Source organism: Poromitra crassiceps, assembly GCF_964638095.1.
Source record: "Poromitra crassiceps genome assembly, chromosome: 3".
Lineage (NCBI taxonomy): Eukaryota > Metazoa > Chordata > Actinopteri > Beryciformes > Melamphaidae > Poromitra > Poromitra crassiceps.
This window is the reverse complement of record NC_139625.1, coordinates 24737931-24756887: the sequence shown is the minus strand read 5'-3', so window position 1 is coordinate 24756887 and position 18957 is coordinate 24737931. Positions and strand designations below refer to the sequence as shown.

At 46.6% G+C, this 18957-nt stretch overlaps 1 protein-coding gene across 2 annotated transcripts in view; it reads left to right on the top strand.

The window, feature by feature from the left end:
- The first annotated feature begins 286 nt into the window (after positions 1 to 286).
- The window catches only part of rps6ka5 (ribosomal protein S6 kinase, polypeptide 5), a 45361-nt gene continuing 26690 nt past the window's right edge, over positions 287 to 18957 (top strand). Inside the window, exons 1-6 of one of the 2 annotated variants that reach the window (XM_083632488.1) lie at positions 287 to 338; positions 8580 to 8651; positions 8755 to 8973; positions 9966 to 10054; positions 11117 to 11143; positions 17736 to 17837. In XM_083632488.1, coding sequence (XP_083488614.1) covers positions 308 to 338; positions 8580 to 8651; positions 8755 to 8973; positions 9966 to 10054; positions 11117 to 11143; positions 17736 to 17837 — 540 coding nt within the window. In that variant the 5' untranslated portion in view covers positions 287 to 307. Of the gene's footprint in view, positions 339 to 8579; positions 8652 to 8754; positions 8974 to 9965; positions 10082 to 11116; positions 11144 to 17735; positions 17838 to 18957 lie in introns of both variants that reach the window. The other variant, XM_083632487.1, reaches the window with a different exon arrangement.

Genomic DNA, 18957 nt, shown 5'->3' with positions numbered 1-18957 from the left:
AATCACCGATGTAGGGGTGCCTGGTTGCGAAGGTAGTAGTGGTAGTGGTGGTGTGGTGTAAGAAGCAAGTGTTTCCTTTAGGCTTGCTGCTTGCTGCTAGGTTTAGCAACACATATTTTCTAAGTTTGGTGCCTAGATCAAGGACGTTTGCGGTATTTGCTAAATAATTTCGCTTTTTCAAGTTATTAAACTAACTTGCTAGGCTAACATAATAATGTGGCTGGCAAAGCATCTTTGAACATAACGTTAATTGGAATACGAAATTACGATGCCATCCCCGATGGAGGGATCTTCGAGAGAAGGTGACATGTTTACTGTGAAACATGAGCTAAAAAATGGTAAGTTTAGCTACAAGCTAACTAGTTATACACTTAATAGGCTTAATATGTTAAATCCGACTCGTATCTTTTTGAGACACGTGTGGCTGGACGTTAGCTGGTTAAGCTAACGTTAGCTTGGAAGAGGCAACTGTCACTGTCAATGGGCGTTTACAATGGTCACTGCTAACATTAACGTTACATCCCAAAAAGGCAGGGGTTATGTAATGGTAACTAACGTAATGTTAACCATCGTCAGTTAACCAGGCAAGCTGGCATTACATAAACTAGTTACTGACGTTAGTGTCATTTTGTCAATCGAGGTATAACATTAGCTCAACTAGTTATTAGCGTTAGCTTAATATACATAGCCTATCTTTCCAAAGCCAACGAAGAGCAGACATATCTCCAGTGCTGTCAAGTTAAACAGCTCACCACGTTAGCTTGCTTTCATTTCTGCACATTTGGGTGCACAGTTCTTGTTAACTAAGGCATCCATCAACAGTAGGTAATGTTACTTCGTGTGAAGAAGGCAGACAGGTAAAATCAAACGTTTCCTGGCTAACCTTAGCCCTGTTATATGATTACCTGTCATAATAACCAAAGTAACTTTATGACTGTTGATCCTGTTTTTTGTTGCAATACTGTCACTGAATGATGAGTAGTGTATGGAGTCCGGTATAATTGACATGCATCCATTCCATCAAAACCTAAAATCATTCATGACATCAACAAACAGCAAAAAGGACAGAATCACCGTCAAACCTTTCCAGATATTTAATAATGACTCTGTGGTGGCAGAATCATTATTAGCACAGGGATTTTATTTTGATTTGAGTAGAGTAGCAAACCTACCCAGTAATTAACACATGCATGTTGAATGAAGTTGGACACTGTCTCAGCTTCAACTGGTTTATAATGATAGATACTATTCGTGCTGCAACATGACTAGACTACTGCACCCCCATTCACTGCCCTGCCCTAAATATGCAGTTAGTCTCGTTGTCATTGCTGCTCGTTTTTTTAATAGAATTTCACACAGCATCACAAACCTGGCTATCATCTTAAACTGGCTGTTGTGAGATACCTAGTTACCTAAATGTAAATAGTGTGGCAAGCAGGCTATATTGTGAGAAAATAACCCCAGAATATAACATGTGAGGACCATATGCATTTCCCTCCTGTAGGTTGTAAAAGTTCAAGTTCCTCTTATCAATATCCAGGCATGATCTGGTTGGACAATCCTGTCAAGTCTATTAATAAACGGTGATATCAAACTTGGCCCTGGTAGTGTGAGTCTGACAACGGTGTTATGCAACCAGAACCTCTGACCTCAAATTTGGAGGACAGGATAGTGTTGATGTGTTGAAATGATATGTGCTCGAATTGCCTAACAGTTGCACTTGCACCATTTCTTGTCCTGTGTAAAAGGAGAAGCAGCGGAAAAGATTAAATCATCTGCCTTAATTGCTCAGTGCTCTGTAGCCTATTTTCAGAGTATATGAGACAGAAGGAATGTGTTCACTACAATGGACATGCATGTCTAGTGCTGTGCTACGCTCAGTCGGCTGTGCTGGAACTTGAAGACTGTGATATAGAATGACATGAACAGCAACGAGGAGCTACTGTGTGTTAAATTCCATGAAGATCATTGAGGGAAGATAATGCCCTTCTGCTAGTTAATGTAGTAGGTATTGGTAACTTGCAATTGCACGGAAGACTAGCTATATAGTGTGTATTTGAGTGAGTGATAGTTAAGTTAGCCTGGTTTTCCACTGCAGAATGTATATTTTAGAGCTTTGTCTATGGAAAGTTTACTGAGTGTGCATGTGTTTTTGTGGCTGCGGGGCCAGCCCGTTATCTGAAAATGTGGCTCTGTCATGGCAATGTGAATCAAATGTGGTGATTGGTTGGGTTTAGGCATGGCATGGGGAGTTATGATTGTTCGAAATTGTCAATGCTAGAATGGATTGGCCAGGGGGACACGAGGAGTGATGATTGGTTGGGTTTAGGCATGGGGATGGGGAGTCATCATTGGTTACGCCGGCTGTAGTGCACGCACATGCACAATGGGGGCTCGGGGCAACCTACTTTTGGTCCAGGTGAACTGTTACAGTATATGGGCCCAATCCCAATACACCCTTTGCCCCTACCATTTAGCTCTTAACCCTCCGTTTTGCATGTTCATGTACATACAAAGAACTGTGGATGTGTGGAATTAATTTGTGACAGCATTTTGTGTGTGTGTGTGTGTGTGTGTGTGTGTGTGTGTGTGTCCAGTTTGCAGCTGAACCATAACATTACTAAGACTCCAGACCAACTCTGCAGTAGAGAACAGACAATTTACTTCAGTACAGCAAAACGACATAGTAACGCTGTGACTTTAAAGGAAGGCTTTGTCGATTTTCAACCTGCTTTGTATCATTATAATCTTGGTAATGTATGCAGATGGACAGTGTTTACCTTGTGGATTTCTTCTCCGTCGAGAAATCCACGCTAGTCTGCCTGCAGAAACTCTATCCCCCCACTTGTATGGCTCATTAACGCTCGTTAAGGCTCTCCATGCGATTATTTGTGGATGTGCGCATACAGAAAAAATAAAAAGAAACAATCTGTATTTGGAACAGAGCAGAACGGCTGTTCATTTCCGTGTCCAGAGAATGGCGTGTTTTGTGTCATTCTGGATATTCAAGATTCAAGATTTTTATTGTCACTCCGTAGTACAAGTATCACGTGTGAAATTCTTGTGCTGTAGACTCCGTTACAACATAGTGCAAATAACAGTATAACAGTGCAAAATAACAGGGCATATAGATGCAGTAAAACAAGAGAAACAACAAGCAATAACAGTAAACCTTTCCTTTTCTTTTCTAGCATAGACACCTTAAAACATAATTAAACATTCTGTTTGCACAGGTGCAAATAACATAGGCATAATTATCATATGTAATGGTAGCAGCTACTACATGATTGTTTATTTGTGTGTGTTAAGGAGTCTCGTGGCCTGCGGGAAGAAACTGTCCCTCAGGCGATTTGTTCGTGCTTTTGGGACCCTGTATCTCCTCCCTGAGGGTAACAGGGAGAACAGGCTGTTGTGGGGGTGGTATGTGTCCTTGATGATCTTCAGGGACCTCCTGAGGCACCGCTGGTTGTACAGTTCCTGCAGTTCTGGTAGCTCACATCCTGTTACGTGCTGAACCGATATTCTAACCATGGCTTTGAATCTTCACTGGCCTCACGATTCGATTCGATTACGATTCATCTGTCTTCGATTCGATTCCACGATGCATCTCGATTAGGGTTGGTACGATGGACGATGGCATCGACCATCGTGATGGGCCGACCCCCCATCGACCTCTGAGCCTTCTACATCGGATCATCGTAATTAATTATCTGTTCGAATTAAAATTGTGCCGTTTTAATAATAAAGGAGGCCAAGTCCACTTACCGTGGACAGGGGACGCGGCGGCGGCATTAAACAAGTGCACCCAGTTCAGTTCAGGGAAGCCTCCCCTCCTCCTCCTCCTCTGCCTCCTCCTCCGCTCTAGTGCTTTTCTGAACTGGCTGCGCTTGTTTAATGTTGCTGGGGCATCTCCCGCGCATGAGAAGTCGGCTGTGTTGTGAAAACTTTTTAAGACAAAGAAGAAACTTAACGTTCTTTCCTGTTTTCAACACAAAGTGAGTACAAGTCTTCAACTGTGAATTGAACTCGCCTGTTTCCAAAGTGAAAGTTGGAGTCGCTCCATAGATACAGCAGCTGCGTTTAGGGCTGTGGCGATTCACTTATCTCCCGATCCGATACTATCACGATTCTTGGGTGCCGATTCGATTTATATTGCGATTCTTAAGTATTGCGATTCTACGATTATTGCGATTCGATATTACGATTTATTGCGATTTTTGTTTATTTTTTTCTTTTCTTTTTTCAGTTTGTTTGCTTTTTTACACTAGATTAGAACATGGGAAAAGTTGAATCATACACTAGAGACTGTATATTATATATCATGAGTAGGGCTGGGCGATATAGTTAAAAACAGGGGCGGACTGGGATCATAATTCAGGCCGGGCATTAGATACCAAGCAGGCCAGGCCGATATGGGCCAACGCGCGTGAAATTTGGGCCGTTTGAAGCCAGATTTGGGCCGTTTGAAGTCCAATTTTACAATGAGATGCACCCACTTTAACCCTGAAGTGTAATTATTACTTCAGACTAACTAATAAAGTAATAAAACCACTAGTAAACCAGTAGGCGGCGCCTGGCCTGCTGTTCAGTGAGTGGCCTGACTGCAAGCACCAATTTTTTTTTTTTTTTTTTTTTTAATTTGCGATTATCGATTCTGGAATAAAAGATCGATCCAAAAAATCGTGACATTAAAAATCGCGATACTTAGGTGAATCGATTTTTTCCCCCACCCCTTTCTCTAGCCATTTCTCCTAAACTCTCTCTCATTACATTAGGTTCAAAAGCCCACGCAAATCTAACGTTATATCAGCCAGTATATAATCATTCAGTCAGTTTTCTGACAGCCAGTTAAATTCAACACACACATGTTGTTGGTGAGGATCTGTAACGTTAACGTTATTTGTTTTGCGCCGTTCAAATTGCTGATAGTGAAAGCCACTGCCCACTTCAGTCGCCTGGCTCTGTGCTGTAGCACAGAGCAGAGGCTATTAGCCTATTCAAGCCCGCTGGTATCATGTAGAGCTCAGGCTCAGCTGTCCTGTTGTTAACGTGAACGCATTGCAGCGGCTAGCCAAATGGCATTACAGCAACGCAGCAACTTAATAAATCATTAATTATTCCCACAACCCCCACCCCCACCCGTCAATGACGATGCCATCACCCAAAACGATGTTTCACTGTAAAACAACTATTTTGATGACATCGCACAACCCTAATCTCGATACAGCTGAAAGTATTGCGACTCCACGTATCCTCAATTTTCTGTATTATTACTGCACATGGCTACTTTTTCATCAATTAACTCATTGAGTGCCAGCCACTTTTGGAGAACGGACGCTCCCAGTGCCAGAGTTTCAGAGCGTTTTCAGTGATTTCTCGAGGCCCACAGAATATTGTGTGATATTATGTAAACACTGAACACGCACAAAGAACGATGAGACTCTCTTCTATCATCTGCAAAAAAAAGTTTATTGATCCCATTTTCCGTTCTTTAGTTATGAGCCGGAGAAGATAGCTTGATTTAACCAAAAACAGCAATTTTTTTCTAGAAGCTGAGATAATGAGCCTTTTGTGAAATTAAACATTTCAAGCACATCACTGACTCTGAAGCTAATATTTTCTAATGTAGTCACACCTCAAAAATAATTTCCTTCAATAAAACAGTGAAGGCCAGGGAATTTTGTTTGGCAGAATAATATTTTTTAGCTGCAACCAGCAGCGCTGGCCCCTGCGTGCGCTGCTGGTTGCAGCTTCTTGCTGGTCTTGATTTGCTGCTGGTGGGCATCGGATATTCTGGCTTGCGTTTGCCAATCCTGTCCTGCTGTCTGGGTCTGTCTGGGTGTTGTGTGCTGCTCATACGGATGCGATGCGATTTCCGTTTCCCCAACGACTTCTTCTTTGTTTTTTCCTTGCCTTTCTGTTATCTGGAGAGCACTGTCGCCACCTAAGGGTTCTGTAAAATAGGTTAGACACATTCAATAGCTCCCATATTGTAAGAGGCGATGTAATAGGCTTAGATCGACATCCCCCCGTCAAAAAACGCAATTGACGACTTTAGTCGTCTTTGGCACTCTACGTCACTATTTGAATTGACGACTAAAGTCGTCATTGGCACTCTGAGTTAAAGAGATACTTTTTCCACTTTTTTCTGCTGTAAATCAATATATATTGGAAATTAACTGTGTTCTTGATGAATCCAGGTCAAAGTCCTGACATTTACTGTAAATCTGAGTAATTCCTCTTCTCTTCTCACATACCTATGCAGTTCCATACAAACCAAAAAGGCAAAAAGGCCAGCTGTAGACTCAAACTTTCCTGGCTTTCTATTGGCAGAGCTCTTGATCAGTGACGTAGCTTGATCAGTGACGTCACAAAACCCAGCCCGCCCATCTCTCGTGCCTAGGCCCCTCCCAGCCAAAGTTTATAAAAGTGCCTGCATACCACGCTGGGACTATGGAGTGTTGAGAATTGTTGAATAGAGAGAGAGAGAGATTTGTGCAGCGTTTTGATTAGAGTGCATAGTGTGACAAGCAGTCAGATAAATATCAACTCCCTTTTTTACTTAGAAAGGGCTTTAAAATCTGAATGTCAATAGAAATTTAAACATAAAGAATTCAACGATTCATCTGTCTTCGATTCGATTCAAACGTCCGTATCGTGATGCATCGATTATACTTACTAGTGAGATGGGAGTAGGGCAGCAAGTGAGGTGGTTTTGGCCTTCAGAATAAAAGATTGTGTCACTTGAAAAAAATCAGAGAATAATGCTGTCTTGGGTGGTATTGAGCAACAGCAATGTTTAGAGAAGTATAGCCTAATAGTATAAAAGTATAATATAATAATATAAACACATCACACACCGTCCAGTCTTCAGAAAATTATTTAGCCTATGTTCTATTTGTTATACTATAACCCCTAACATACTATAATAATAAAAATAACAACAACAACTAACTAAGAATTTTACGTTCCATGCTCTGTCATCTATTATTCCATTTTCCTGAAGTTATACCATTGGTCGGCCATAGCACACCCATAATAGGTTTCAACCTAACCTTGTTAAAGCCTCATCTCATCACCTATCTATTCTATACAGTAACACACATTCACCCCTGGGACCTGCTCACAGTCACAGTCTTCTGCTGTTGGCCACACTATTCTCTTTCACCACCCAGATTTTCCTAGCTAGTTCAAGTCTTCAAACTCCTGACCTTCCAGTTCCAAACAGACATAACCTTTAGGCTACCATGCCCCCTTTTCAAGTTTTAAGTTACTCAAGTTACTCAACATGGCGCTTCCCCAAAGTAAAACGGCTGCGATTTTCTTGGAGGCTGTGTGTTTTTCGTCTCCCCCCCACAATCAAGATGCCAAAATCGGTTTGGCACCTTACAACTTGATGGTTTCAGCAGTAATACCGTCCTAGATCATGTCTCCTCTTTACTGTCTTTAATGTACTCAATTTGGCTGTCGAGTAATCATTTCATCACTGATGCACCTGATCGCTTCTGTGTTTAGATAATATCAGCTGTTGCTAACTGGTTAGCTAATCAAAGCATCTGATCACCTTTCTATCATTGTTAATATCTTGTTATTAACACATGAGCTGAGGAAATGTTTCCCAGGGCGCCGCCGAAGGCATCACAAGCCAAATTCAGGTCAGGCAGTCAGTCAGGAACGCTTGCACCCGAGGCACACCGGTCGCGTGAGTGAGCAGTGCGTGGTGGAACCTGTTGTTTTTTATTTTGGCGGCCATAGTAACAGGTTAGAGCAGTCACACAGCCCGCAGCCACACAGTTCGAGCAGTGCGGCTCACTCTGCTATGGCTCATCTAGAGATTCCAGGTCTTGCCTATTTTTACCGCGAGACATGCGCAGTTCCCAGCAACAATGGACAGCAAGGGCTCGGCTGCGTCTCGGCTCCTGCTCGGTTTACTGGAAGGCAGCGCCGCAGCAGCAACGCTGTGTGTGTGTGTGTGTGTGTGTGTGTGTGTGTGTGTGTGTGTGTGTGTGTGTGTGTGTGTGTGTGTGTGTGTGTGTGTGTGTGTGTGTGTGTGTACAACAGACGAGCGAGCCGCAGCGGTTCAACGAGGTAGCTGTAGACGCAGGATGTGTGTCCCGGGCGTTAGTGAGGTGATGCGCTTCGTGAGATGGCCTCTAGAGGGAGTGCCCTGGGTCTGAACAGCATCTGGCCTTGTTCAAGCTGCAGCTTTGTAGGACCTTGGGTAGAGGAGAGGCTAGGGCCAAAGATGATGATGACCACTGTGTGCTCATTGTACAATGAGTCCTCCAAGATGGCACCAGTCAGGGTTGCTAGGAGATTTGTGATGTAAACCACTATAGCACTTTTGCTGTGATACGATATTGAATTGTCCGTGTCCTGTGGAGTATTTCAGATCCTGCTACTCATTGATGTTGTGTATTTATTCACAGCTATAAAACTAAATTATATAATCAGTAATCACACATCACTTTCCCCTTTGAATGCATAACCATGCATACGCTCATTCATGTTGTTTGCAGATGTAACTGACGTATTATTTTGATCTTTCATCACCATGTGATTTTATTGTCTGATTTCAGCCAACCTGACCGGCCATGTAGAGCGGGTGGGCATTGAAAACTTTGAGCTATTAAAGGTACTGGGCACAGGAGGTGAGTGACACCGCTAAACTTGAATCTACTACTACATAGGTGAGAACATGAGCCGTCATGACATGCATGTGATAATAATTACATGTGTTCCTCTCTCTTCCAGCATACGGCAAAGTGTTCCTGGTGCGAAAAGTGAGCGGTCACGATGCAGGGAAGCTGTACGCCATGAAGGTTTTGAAGAAGGCCACCATTGTACAAAAGGCAAAGACAGCTGAGCACACACGCACAGAGCGGCAAGTCCTGGAGCACATCCGCCAGTCGCCATTCCTTGTCACACTGCACTACGCCTTCCAGACAGACACCAAGCTGCACCTCATTCTCGGTCAGGCTCTTTCACCGTGAAATGCCTTTCATGTGCTAAACATTTCCACTTCTGTGTTGTCGCATATGTTTAGACTAGATAAAGACCTGGGGCCAGTTGCACCAACTGGTCTTACGACTGGTCTTAAGCTAAGCCGGTCGTAACTTTACGACCTAAAAGCTACGCCGGTTGCTAAGCCTTTTTCTCACTAAGACCGGTCGTAAATATTACGCCTGGTCAGGAGGAGGCGTAAAGTGCCTGTGCCTGTAAGAGATCTCCGTGGTAGTCTTATCAGCGGAGACCTGCTGTGATTGAGTCCTCATCGTCGGCAAGTCGCCTTCGAACTATGACGTGGGATTATAACGAACTAGTTGTGTGGCTTAGCCTTCCCAAATGTTGAGGGTCGTTTTTTTGAATTTAATACATAGAATTGGGAACGTTACATTCAATTTCATTCAGACTGCCTGGCACTCAATCGCCGCTATTTTCCCCCAGAGCTTCCACAGGAGGAGGGAGGGTGGGAGGAGGGAGGGTGTAGTGATGCACATACAGTAGTGGACTGTGAGCGTAGTGGCACAGTGACGGCGCGAGGCACATTTTTGGGCCAATCAGGGGGCATTCCCCGGCAATTCACATGGATTCACATTGCTACGACCGGCGTAGTTAAGACCAGACGTAAGCCCTGTTGGTGCAACAAGCGTAAATCCACTCTAAAGACTGGTCTTAACTAAGACCGACGTAGGAGTTACGACCAGGCATAGTTAAGACCAGTTGGTGCAACTGGCCCCAGGTTATTAATGATTATGTTTAGCCTTGTGAAAGACCTGGTTAGTAATGATTTATGTTTAGCCTTATGAAAGAAATTGATTTTCACCAGCCAAATGAATTAACATAAGCAGGGGCCTACCAGAAGTGCTTCAAACCAACCAACTTAAATTATTTTGTAAGAAAACTTGGCACGCATGAAAAATCCAATGGAGTTTTATGACTTTCTTTTCTTACTTTCATTCTAGATTATGTAAATGGTGGGGAGCTCTTCACACACTTGGTGCAAAGAGTGCGATTCAAGGAGCAGGAAGTAGCCCTCTACAGTGGGGAGATTGTGTTGGCACTAGAGCATCTACACAAGGTAACTTCCAGATTCCACAGAGTAAAGAGATTGTGTTGGCACTAGAGGATCTACACAAGGTAACTTCCAGATTCCACAGAGTAAAGAGCTTGTGTTGGCACTAGAGCATCTACACAAGGTAACTTCCAGATTCCACAGAGTAAAGAGATTGTGTTGGCACTAGAGCATCTACACAAGGTAACTTCCAGATTCCACAGAGTAAAGAGATTGTGTTGGCACTAGAGGATCTACACAAGGTAACTTCCAGATTCCACCAAGTAAAGAGATTGTGTTGGCACTAGAGCATCTACACAAGGTAACTTCCAGATTCCACAGAGTAAAGAGATTGTGTTGGCACTAGAGGATCTACACAAGGTAACTTCCAGATTCCACAGAGTAAAGAGATTGTGTTGGCAATAGAGCATCTACACAAGGTAACTTCCAGATTCCACAGAGTAAAGAGATTGTGTTGGCACTAGAGGATCTACACAAGGTAACTTCCAGATTCCACAGAGTAAAGAGCTTGTGTTGGCACTAGAGCATCTACACAAGGTAACCTCCAGATTCCACAGAGTAAAGAGATTGTGTTGCCACTAGAGCATCTACACAAGGTAACCTCCAGATTCCACAGAGTAAAGAGATTGTGTTGGCAATAGAGCATCTACACAAGGTAACTTCCAGATTCCACAGAGTAAAGAGATTGTGTTGGCACTAGAGCATCTACACAAGGTAACTTCCAGATTCCACAAAGTAAAGAGATTGTGTTGGCACTAGAGCATCTACACAAGGTAACTTCCAGATTCCACAGAGTAAAGAGATTGTGTTGGCACTAGAGCATCTACACAAGGTAACTTCCAGATTCCACAAAGTAAAGAGATTGTGTTGGCACTAGAGCATCTACACAAGGTAACTTCCAGATTCCACAGAGTAAAGAGATTGTGTTGGCACTAGAGCATCTACACAAGGTAACTTCCAGATTCCACAAAGTAAAGAGATTGTGTTGGCACTAGAGCATCTACACAAGGTAACTTCCAGATTCCACAAAGTAAAGAGATTGTGTTGGCACTAGAGCATCTACACAAGGTAACTTCCAGATTCCACAAAGTAAAGAGATTGTGTTGGCAATAGAGCATCTACACAAGGTAACTTCCAGATTCCACAGAGTAAAGCGATTTTGTTGGCACTAAACGAACGAAAGGCGTAACACAATTATCCACAACTCCACTTTCACATCGGAGATTACATATTCCGTAACATTTACCGCTTTCAAGGCCTGTGCGAACTGTGAATGAGGCTTTTGTGATAGCAAGTCCAGGCCCCAGGTGGTGTTGTAATCAACAGCGCAAATTGGATTTTGTCTGTAAGCCCCTGGACCTTTTTGTGGTGTCCAGAGTTGCCAGGCCAGTTTTTTTAAGCAGAATTTCACCGATCTTTTGATTACTGACCTGTAAGAAAATGCCTGCCGCAAAACCCGCAGCGCTCATGATTGGTTGCAGAACTATTATCTGTATCCACCATTCTGTTAGGTTGCTTTAAAACTATTATCTGTATCCACAATTCTGTTACGTTGCTTTAAAACTATTATCTGTATCCATGATTCTGTTAGGTTGCTTTAAAACTATTATCTGTATCCACGATTCTGTTACGTTGCTTTAAAACTATTATCTGTATCCATGATTCTGTTAGGTTGCTTTAAAACTATTTTCTGTATCCACAATTCTGTTACGTTGCTTTAAAACTATTATCTGTATCCATGATTCTGTTACGTTGCTTTAAAACTATTATCTGTATTGTGGAGTCTCGTCAGCCTACCCCCTGACAGGTGAGAGCAGGAGGACAGCCAGCCACCACAGTGACGTCAGAGCAGGGGGATCCCAACAGAAACGCTGTCTGGGACGCGTCATCACTGATAGGTACTTCCCCAATTATGTCCTGAATCAGTGGGACCGCTAGCAGCCGGGCGCTGTTAGGAACAGAGCGCCCGGCTGGAACAGATCCCCAATCAGTGGCCCTAGAAAAACAGACGCCGCTCTGAAGCTCACTGTGTGGCCGGTTTTCCTCCAGGTGGAAGCGCTCCTTGCTGTCGGGCGGTAAGTCAGATTTCCACTCCTCTCCCTAAACATTCTCGTGTCATAAAATGATGTTGCCTGACAGACCCTCTCTCCTCTCGTCCACAGGCAAGTTACGGGAGCACTTAAACGAGGAACGGAGCCCTGGCTACGTGGTGGGGAGCAAACCCCCTCACTGGCCCCAGGCTAACCCAGCCTACTTTAGTTATATATATTTCATGGACATACCCCGATAAGGGAAGAGTTTTCATTTTGGTGAATAAAACAACGCTTCGGCGTTTAAAACTGTTTTCTGTGTCTTGGATTGAATCAGAGTTGCCACAAGTGGTGGAGAATGCAGGCACTCTGATTCAACGCCAACCGCACGCACCATGGAGCAAGCACAGGCTCTGGTGGCCCTAATCCAAAGCCAAACTGACCTACAGCAGGCAGTACACGAACTGATAAAAAAAATAGAGAAAGACGGCTCGACTTCCCGGGCTCCAGGAGATGTCCTCACTAAGCAGACCCCCGACGATGATATCGAGGCATACATGGAGCTCTTCGAAAGAACGGCGGTGCGAGAGGGATGGCCCGCAGCCCACTGGGGAGGCATCATCGCGCCCTTCCTCACGGGCCAGGCACAGAGGGTTTGCCGGGACATGTCCATGGGAGAGGCCCGCGACTTTGTGAAGCTGCGCACCGCCATCCTCGCCAGTTACGGCTACAGCCTTCCTGCTCGCGCACAAAGGTACCATGGCTGGAGGTACACCCCGGACCAACCGCCCCGCTCCCAAGTCGCCGATTTGCTGAGGCTCACCCAGAGTTGGCTCACCTCCACCGGGGAGCCCCCGTGGATAGAACGCCTCGTAATAGACAGATGTATCCGCTCCTTGCCGCCCGACGCCCGAAAATATGCTGCCCAGGTGAGCCCCTCATCGCTGAACGCATTGGTGGCCTTGCTAGAGAACCACCAAGTCAGCGCCGACATGATGCGCCACACGCAGAACGAGCCCCTCCGAAAGCCCGCCATAGCCGACAGACCCAGCCGAGACAGCCGACGCCGGCCACCGCCGCTACAGCCCCCGACCCAGAGGGACCCTCGTGCCCAGGCCGACCGAGTGAGTCGGCAGCTGAGGAGGTGCTATGTCTGCGGACAAGAGGACCACCTCTCCTGGTCCTGCCCCGACCGGGATGTGTCGATGCCTTCCGCCGCCGGAGACGAACCACGGCCCTCCCTCCACACCGGAGGAGCCCCTAGCCAGCAGGCGACACTGCCGGTCCGGGTGGGCCGCATCGACACCCACGCCCTCCTAGACTCCGGTAGTGTGGTGACGCTCGTGCGGGCTGACCTCGTGGAGGTCCTCACCACAGAGACAATGCCGGTGACGTGCGTCCACGGGGACGTGAAGAGCTATCCGGTCAGTTATATACGGGTCCAGACCCCGAAAGGCGACGTAAAAGTAGCCGCCGGCGTGGTGCCCAACCTCCCGGTCCCGCTCCTGATAGGCACCGACTGCCCCCTATTCAGCCGGTACTGGAGTCACGGTCGTCGGCCGGAGAAGCCCCGACGAGAGAAACCGAGGGGAAAAAGGATGGCCCGGCCGCGCCTGGCCTGCCCAGCCTTCCGGCCGGGATCAGACGGACCGCAGTCCGAAACCTCAGCCGCGGAAGACGGTCCAACCCGGCCAGCCGAGTCGGACACGCCTCCTCTCGACGAGGACCCTTTCGCGGAGTTTCCGCTCCCGGACGACCCTGGACCTCCGGGCCGCGGAGAGTTTGCCTCGGCCCAGTGGGCCGATCCGAATTTGGAAGCCGGCCGCCGCGCCGTCGCTGGCATCGATGGCCAGCACTGTTCCGGGGTGAGACAAAACTTTCCACAGTTTATTGTTAAACATGGGTTGTTGTATCGAGTCGCCAAAACTCCGGGGGGGGATTTAATAGAACAATTGTTAGTACCAAAAACATACGTATCCAGAGTGTTGTATTTGGCCCACACTCACCAACTGGGGGCCCACTTAGGGGTCCAAAAAACGTATGATAGAGTGCTACGCAGATTCTATTGGCCCGGCATAAAGAAAGCCATTGAACTGTTCTGTCGTTGTTGTGGCGAGTGCCAGAAAACGGCACCCCGGCCAATGTACCGGAACCCACTGATTCCACTGCCAATCATCGAGGTCCCGTTCTCCAGGCTGGCCATGGATATCGTGGGGCCTCTCCCGAAGTCCAGCCGAGGACACCGATACATACTGGTAATAGTGGATTATGCTACTCGTTACCCTGAGGCAATACCTTTACGCACCGCTAATGCCAAAAATGTCGCTCGAGAACTGTTCCTGCTATTTAGCAGAGTGGGAATAGCGGAGCAGGTACTCACAGACCAAGGGTCCTGTTTTATGTCCAGAGTAATGACGGCGTTATACAAATGGCTGAAAATCACCCGTATCAGAACTTCTGTTTATCACCCCCAGACCGATGGACTTGTCGAGAGATTCAACCAAACCCTGAAAAAGATGCTAAAAAAACTGATTGACGTGGACGGAAAAGATTGGGACCAACTCCTCCCATACGTGCTGTTCGCCATACGGGAGGTGCCACAGGCCTCCACCGGATACTCACCGTTCGAACTCCTCTACGGCCGAAACCCCCGTGGCCTACTCGACCTGGCCAAGGAGGCCTGGGAAAGCCAGCCCTCCCCCCTCCGGAATGTTATCGAACATGTGGAGCGGCTCCAGGAGAGAGCCAAAAAGGTCTGGCCACTGGTACGGAGTCACATGGAGGAAGCCCAGGCAGCCCAGGCGCGCACCTATAACAGGGGAGCCAAACCCCGGCAGTTCCAGGTAGGAGAGAAGGTCCTGGTGCTGGTGCCCAGCCATGACTGCAAATTCCTGGCAAAATGGCAGGGACCATTTGAAGTAACCGAGAAGGTCGGGCCAGTGAATTACCGGGTCTGTCAGCCGGGGAGGAGGAAAGGCCACCAGATATACCACATAAACATTCTGAAGCCATGGCACGACGCCGAGAGACCCGGCCCCCTAGCCCTCCTCACCCTCGCACAACCCAGGCCACCGCAGACGATCCCCGTGGACATCGGACAGGACCTGGGGCCAGAGCAACGACAAGATCTCAAGGAACTCCTAGGAAGGAGTCATGATGTTTTCTCCGAGCTGCCAGGACGGACACACGCTATCCAACACGACATTGAGACGACGCCGGGAAAAGTGGTGCGACAGCGGCCCTACCGCATCCCCGAGGCCCGGAGAGAAGCCATCCGGGGCGAAGTGAAGAAAATGCTCGAGTTGGGCGTAATAGAAGAGTCCCACAGCCCCTGGTCCAGCCCCATTGTCATTGTGCCGAAGCCAGACGGGACGCTTCGGTTTTGCAATGATTTTAGAAAACTGAATGAAATATCCACTTTTGACGCATACCCGATGCCAAGGGTAGATGAATTAATCGAGCGGCTGGGGCCCGCTCGATTCGTGAGCACCCTGGACCTCACCAAAGGCTATTGGCAGGTACCCCTAACCAGACGGGCGAGAGCAAAAACCGCATTCGCGACCCCCGACGGCCTATTTCAATACCGCGTCCTCCCCTTTGGAGTACACGGCGCCCCGGCCACATTTCAGCGACTGATGGACAGAGTCCTCCGGCCCCATCGCGCTTATGCGGCGGCATATCTAGACGATATCGTCATACACAGCAGCAGCTGGGAGCAGCACATGACACAGCTGGAAGCGGTGCTGGGAGCCCTCCGCCGAGCCGGACTCACCGCCAACGCCAAGAAATGTAAATTGGCATGGACAGAGACAAACTACCTGGGATACACCATAGGCCGGGGGTGCGTAAAACCCCAAATAACCAAAGTGGAGAGGATACAAAATTGGCCCCAGCCCAGGACGAAAAAACAAGTAAAATCCTTCCTGGGCCTGATTGCATATTATTTAAAATTTGTAAAAAATTTTGCCACCATAGCAGCCCCGTTGTATGACTTAACGCGCCAGAAGCTGCCCCACCATGTCAAATGGACGGAGGAAACAAACGCCGCATTCTGTGCCCTAAAGGAGGCGCTCTGCCGAGAGCCGGTGCTGATAGCCCCAGACTTCGCTAAGCCATTCATCCTACACACAGACGCCTCAGGAACAGGAATAGGAGCAGTGCTGGCGCAGGTAATAGATGGGGATGAACACCCCGTTACCTTTATAAGTAGAAAATTGCTTAAACATGAGAGAAACTACTCAACCGTAGAGAAGGAATGCCTGGCGGTGAAGTGGGCCATTCACTACCTACGCTACTACCTATGGGGCAGGGTATTCACCCTCATCACGGACCACGCCCCCCTAAAATGGATGGCGACGAACAAGGATAAAAATGAGCGGGTAACGCGGTGGTTCTTGGAACTTCAGAACTATAAGTTCAAAGTGGAACACAAACCAGGAAGAGAGATACCACACGCAGACGCCATGTCACGCCGAGATGAAGCAGGGGAAAGTGAAGCTCCCCGCACTGGCAGCGAGCTTAGGGGGAGGATGTGTGGAGTCTCGTCAGCCTACCCCCTGACAGGTGAGAGCAGGAGGACAGCCAGCCACCACAGTGACGTCAGAGCAGGGGGATCCCAACAGAAACGCTGTCTGGGACGCGTCATCACTGATAGGTACTTCCCCAATTATGTCCTGAATCAGTGGGACCGCTAGCAGCCGGGCGCTGTTAGGAACAGAGCGCCCGGCTGGAACAGATCCCCAATCAGTGGCCCTAGAAAAACAGACGCCGCTCTGAAGCTCACTGTGTGGCCGGTTTTCCTCCAGGTGGAAGCGCTCCTTGCTGTCGGGCGGTAAGTCAGATTTCCACTCCTCTCCCTAAACATTCTCGTGTCATAAAATGATGTTGCCTGACAGACCCTCTCTCCTCTCGTCCACAGGCAAGTTACGGGAGCACTTAAACGAGGAACGGAGCCCTGGCTACGTGGTGGGGAGCAAACCCCCTCACTGGCCCCAGGCTAACCCAGCCTACTTTAGTTATATATATTTCATGGACATACCCCGATAAGGGAAGAGTTTTCATTTTGGTGAATAAAACAACGCTTCGGCGTTTAAAACTGTTTTCTGTGTCTTGGATTGAATCAGAGTTGCCACAGTATCCACGATTCTGTTACGTTGCTTTAAAACTATTATCTGTATCCATGATTCTGTTAGGTTGCTTTAAAACTGTTATCTGTATCCATGATTCTGTTAGGTTGCTTTAAAACTATTATCTGTATCCATGATTCTGTTAGGTTGCTTTAAAACTGTTATCTGTATCCATGATTCTGTTAGGTTGCTTTAAAACTATTATCTGTATCCATGATTCTGTTAGGTTGCTTTAAAATGGAAAAAGCCTAAACCTAATTACCAAGCTCTATTTGGCATTACAGCCCAAAACACAACCTGATTTTTGGCATAATCGCTTTTTTTTAACTTGTATTTACCGCTCCTTAAAACAAACTATTTCCGCTGCCGACATGTGCGAGTTATGCACCCGGATGTGTAGCCAATCTGTTTGTTTACAAACATTCTGATTTGTCATATAGTGTGCTGCAACATGTGTTACGTTTCAATTGCCATAGCCCCTGTGCACTTGTTTTCTCATTGCAGCTTGGCATTGTGTATCGGGACCTGAAGCTTGAGAATATTCTGCTGGACTCAAGCGGTCATGTAGTACTCACAGACTTTGGCCTCAGTAAAGAATTTGATCAGGTACGTTTCAACAATACAGTGTGTACCAAGCTCCTCAGCAACGAATGTGCAAAGTGGTGGAAGTCTAATTTCAGATTCACACTCAAAACTGAATGTCTAATCTGTTCTCATAATAGTTCAAGTTCAAGTTCAAGTAGTTTATTGTCATATGTATAATACAATGTATAATACAATGAAATTCTTTATGCTCTGAGCACCCTCAGCCTTACACACACAAGGACATGGTCACAAAGACCGACAGAAAAAGGGTGTAGACCTACATGTAGGTTTATAATGCGAAAAAAGGATGATGATAATAATAATAATTTCTTTAAAGCAGCTACGAGCAACTTTTTGATGGTTTTTTATTGTTATTAAACAGTATAATTATAATATTGATGCATCACATATTACCTATAATAGTAGCTGAGAGCAAAACCGTGTGAATTGGAGTTTGCTCTCTTGGTGCTTATAGAGTCTCTGTCTGCTTCATCAATGTTACACCCGGACCGTCTACAACCGGAAGTAAAAACGAAACGGTTTACGGCAGCTCCCTGCTTCCGCCGGCTCTGCCTAGCAACGCACCATAAACAAGCGAACGCCAGCTAGCTACAACCAGGGGCTAGCTACTCTCGCGAACACCTCTCGTTGTTATATTCTAACAGTTTGTTTGGAAGTTATTTTGTGGTTATGGCCGAACTGCGAGATCATGATTACGTCGCCAGTGCAAATTACGTGGCCGGTGCAAAGAAAAAAAGGAAGATTATTCCCCGTACCGACCAACAAAGAGAACGTAAGAAGACTCATGATAAAGCACGCGATAAAACACGCATCAACATAGGTCGCGCATTCAGCAGATGGAGAGACTTTCGGGATATGAAGGGTTTCAAAACAGACGGTGAAGTGGCTGTTTTCCTCCTAGACAGGTATGTGATATGTATATTTTATTTCTGAAATACTGTAGAGGACGTGGTTTTGCTATTTACGTTGTATGCTACCATGCGTCGGCTAACTGGAGCTCATTGTTACTGTATTTCAGCTATCGACCAATGCAATCAACACCAAGCTCTAAACGGTTACCCTCTGCTCCAGCTTCCTCTCTCCCCGTTTTGTTATCCAGCATTGGATCAGGCTCTGACCG